Here is a 4619-nt window from a genome sequence, read left to right as displayed (position 1 = left end):
ATCAGAAAGTTGGTGGTGAATCAGTGGTGAATCAGTGGAGATTTGATGGTCAAGGCGAGTAAACATGGAGCCAGACTGGAAGACATAGGGGAAAGCACACATATAGCTGTAGTCATCGTCAATACAATCTGCAGTTGTAGCACCAGTCTCACATCCCAATTCTCGCATTTTGATTGATTTGATAATATGTGGTACGGCTGCATCGTGACGCAGCTTGTACTATGGTGGTTGATGGTTGTCGTGGAATGCGGGGAAATGAAGATCGCGCTGGGCGGGTGAATCTCCCGGCGCACTGCGACCGTTTCGAAAGGGGAAAGTGGGTCCCTAACTAGGGGACGTGGGTCGAAAGGCGATCGCGATTTTGCGCTCTCGTCCGTCCCTCTTCAACCGTGCTGCCCTCTGTCGAAACCTCTGTATGCATCGCGCTCATGCTACAATAGAGCTACTCCAGAGTATGTCTAGAGCGTGCATACTCAAACACGGCGACCTCATTTCGTTCTCTTCGACGTGCAGCCTCGTCGGCCTCACCAAACCTAACAGCCACCACGTGTCAAAACCATCCGAGCGTCGACGCCGTTCGCAAACACAGTTTTGTTCATTCCAGAATGTCACATGGAAGGACTTCAGCTGGCACTAGGGGCTACGTAGCGCACCACCAGCACGTTGGTGGCTGCTGACGTGGATATTTGCCTTGTGTTGTCTTCTCGCCCTCGGGATCCGTGCACCACGCTTGATTGGTTGATACAGTAGCTGAAGCTCTAGGGCTGAAGCTCACCATGCCCCGCGCTCCAACGCAGGAGGACTGCACTCACAGAGTCATCTGCTGGTAACTTTGTTGGACCATTGAATCGTCGCGCCATGGCCTACAAGGTGCTTCTAGTCTCTTTGCCATTTGCAGGCTCAGCGTTGTACCTCGCGTATCTACACGCAACCCTCTCCCGAAAGGTGCAGTGCCGAACGACGCCTTACCTCCAAGACAAGTCCATCTCCATTCCTAGCATCGCACAAAGGAGCCCGGAAGACTATATCGTTCATCATGAGTGCGCGCGTAAGACAGTCGCCAGAGAATCTTTTGGAGGTTCAAAACCAGAAGAGCTGCTGGTGCCGTTCCTCCGACACACCATGGCTATATTTTGCACGCGTCCTCCTGCATGGGGTATCTGGCATATGATCAAAGACGCTAAAGATAGAGAGTCCTTCAACGCAGCATATATCCGCTCCCTCCGATTTGCGCCTGGAGACCGCGTCTGCGGGGTTTACGTGGTGACTTCTCGAAACGGCAAGCGTGTTACCTTGACTCTGGATGCACCTGCAAGTTACAGAGGGCCATCTGTTGAGGGTCTTCTTGTAGTTGAAGTCAAAGAAGAAGGAGGCCAGACTACCTTTATCAATCACACGGTAATGTGGCGCGAGAAGGGGAAGGGAAGCGCTGGGGTCTTGGAGGGGAAGTTCGGGAGGTGGATGCATGCTTTGATGGTAAGAGGCCTTGTTGAAGGAGGCGTGCAGCAACTATGTAAGGATATTGAGGATAAGAAGCGAGTATGAAGAGTGTGAACCTGCAGGAAATGACGTTCGGTCATGCTACAGTGGGAAGGTACTATGCGACGTTGCCTTGGCACGGCACGACAGCTTTTTATTCGACCACACCTTCCAACTCAAGGCACCAATGTTACCTGGAATACAATCAAAGCTATCCCGATACATCTATATCGGGAGTGTGTGGCAGGGGCCAAGGACGATTGATAGGCTGCGAGCTGTTTCGCCCCAACACACGTGGGTAAGCTGCATCAACCGCCCCCATTTTCGGTTCCCGATGTGGTCGCACCTACCTGCAGCGACATATGCATAACCTGGAAGCTCTTCCGTGGAGTCTCCTTCATCCTCCAGTCCTGGTCATGCCTAATACCCGTTACCATCAGATCGTCCATCATGTCGGGTAGCCTCGAGGTCGCCGCGGGGATCTTCGCGATCATCGGTGTAGCCGATGTTGTTGTACGAATGGGAAGGGAGGTTCATGGATTTCTACGCGACATCGCAGGTGCGCCAGAAGAGATCGACAGACTTTGTACCACCGTCAAAGAGACTGCGCTACTGGCCGAAACCGTGAAACAACTTCTCGATACCCTGGCTTGTCGGAAACAACCCAATGTGACGAATCACATGGTAGCGCTTTTCGAATCTGCGCTCAAGAGCTTGCAACGCGAATTACAAAACTTGAGGATACTAAGCGCGAGATTTAGGAGTGGCGGCAAGACGTGGTGTAGGGTGAAGTACGTTCTGGATGAGCGGAAGATCAGTAAGATGTTCAACAATCTGGAACGGTCAAAGAGTCTACTAGGCAACTCTCTGCATGTTGCAAACAGGTACGCATCTCGTCGCATCATTTGATGACGTTGTTTTGACAAGGCTCCTAGGCAAAGATCAGACGATCAACACCTGGAGCTACTGCAAAGGCACGACACAAACCAAGCCACGTTGATTCAAGGACAAGAACTTCTAGGACGGATGTCGGTCTACCACTACCAGGAGACCAAGCGGACTTCGAAGATCTTGGCAATCACTCACAAAGAGCAAGTGAACGAGCACCAAAAGACCCGCGAAGTCCTATCAGAAAAGATTGGCGATGCCATAGCCGCTGAGTTCGGGAGGTATCGCATACCTCGCGCCGAGAGATGGATGAAAAACATCTTCTTCTTCGGTGAACGTCGCGACATGATCATGGCGTATCTACTTCTCGTCAAACCGCATCTAGAAGCAGCGTTCAGAAATCTGCTGATCGATGGTATTGACCGCTTTCCCCCACACTACGTCGATTGGCTGCGGTACGAGTTCGACCACCTTGTAGCATCAGCAGCGCAGGAAGAAGCAACGAGACACAGAGGAACTTCCGCAACATCTTTCGACCGATGGCATTACTCTGAGGAGACGATGCCACATCATTCTAGGGTATCTGGGCGTGCAATTGAAGAGTCGAACACCATTTCAGATACACCGGAGGCAGACTACGCAAACCTTTATCTCAGCGCGCCGGTGATCGCGGGCCAAAGGGCATATACACAAACTACTCCCTTCGGTAGTCTACGTATACAGTCTCCCCGACGAGCGGTCAAAGCCAAGTTTAAACGTCCAAATAACGAGGCCAGTTTCACGTTCACTTGTGGTATTGGCCAGTCAGTCCACGCCATTCACGCCCACTTCCTTCGTAACGCAGCCAATGCGTCGAATCCGGGGCTCTGCGCTCAACTCAGTGTATTCACCTTGGCTGAGTCCGAGACGCATTACAACCAGCTTTTTGCATCTGCTGGTGTCGAAGAGATTGATGACGCATTGCGGAGAGGCGTTATCTCTCCATATGAGATCAACCGGGAAGGAAGAAATCTATGTCTATATGTAAGTTCTTAACTAGCAATCTCTAGTACAGGGATGAAAGAAACTGACTTGCATCATTTAGTATGCTGCAGAGAATACACGGGTAGACCTGCTCGACTATTTGGCAACCCAAGGTATCGGGGTATCGAATCTGAAGTAAGCAAATCCAATGCACTGCAAAGACCATTGCCTGACACACACCAGCCACGATGTCAGCATAGTCGCGGGTCTCTTCGTGCGCTCGATAGTCGACGATGACCGTGGTCCATTCGAGAAGACTGTCGATTATATCATTCCCCAGGTCTACGAATCATCTTCATTCCTCTTCGAGACGACAATGAACATGCTGCTCTGGGACTACTACCAAGGACGACCGCGTTCTCTACTACGACAACAAATCCAACGATTGCAGCAAGAGGGTCTCATTTCGGACTCTGTAGTCATGAACGACGACCCGTGGGACTGGCCCTCAGTATCAAGCATCATGGCTCCACTCTTCGAAGTCGACGCTGCGTACATCAACACGATTGGTAGTCTTGGCCGCAACAGGATACAGCGTTGCTACCGCGTTATTGATCATGGAAGTAGTCCAGGAGATCCGGTCGCTGTCGAAGAAATTGCAAATGCGTTGATAAGAGCGGGTGTTGATGTGCATCACCGCGACCATGACGGTCTGACCCCAAGTATGTATGCCAGACGCTGTGGCGCATGGGATGGATGGTGCAGCGCACTCGCGACGAATGGACTGCGCATTGAAGATGTTGTTAGAGAAGAAGATGCGGAATGGCTCTTGGATGATGGTTGGAGGAATGTCATGAAGGAAAAGCATGGGGAGCTGGCGGTCACGGGGTAACTGGGTAGTTATCATCACCGCTCAATCCTAAGGAAATGGTATCGCAACGACGACATATAGCAGGCAGGTTTATAGTGTTGTCAGTCGCATGTCTGAAGTGAAGAAAACTCATAGTATGGATGTTACACAGCGCATGAGGTGATGCAAAAGCGAACCAAAAACAAGGTACATTTGTGCTCAAGTTCAAAGCACCACGTGCGCTGTCCAACATGCCAACCCGTTCCTCAGCGCAACCCAACCCGGCCTAACTTATTATCCCGAAAATACACCCTTCCCACAGTTCCCAGCGGATGCAGAGATGGGCTCTAAAGCAGCACCTGCAAACAGAGTGATCGCCAAATTATCTTGACTACACGTCCCCGTCTTCAGTGTCACCAGGCGGCACTGCCCCCCATAG

The 4619-nt window shown here is 51.3% G+C and overlaps 1 protein-coding gene across 1 annotated transcript; it reads left to right on the top strand.

The window, feature by feature from the left end:
* Window positions 1-1929: 1929 nt before the first annotated feature.
* On the top strand, window positions 1930-4222 carry J4E87_011085 (uncharacterized protein; the record flags this gene model as incomplete). The annotated part of the gene is made up of 4 exons (XM_049382643.1): window positions 1930-2363; window positions 2415-3390; window positions 3452-3525; window positions 3574-4222. The coding sequence occupies 4 exons, from the start codon at window positions 1930-1932 to the stop codon at window positions 4220-4222; spliced, it is 2133 nt and encodes a 710-aa protein (XP_049227618.1).
* Window positions 4223-4619: the final 397 nt, after the last annotated feature.

This window comes from Alternaria ethzedia (assembly GCF_023757985.1).
Source record: "Alternaria ethzedia strain BMP 0044 chromosome Unknown scaffold_77, whole genome shotgun sequence".
In the NCBI taxonomy this organism is placed as follows: Eukaryota; Fungi; Ascomycota; class Dothideomycetes; order Pleosporales; family Pleosporaceae; genus Alternaria; species Alternaria ethzedia.
This window is presented reverse-complemented; position numbering and strand designations above follow the sequence as displayed.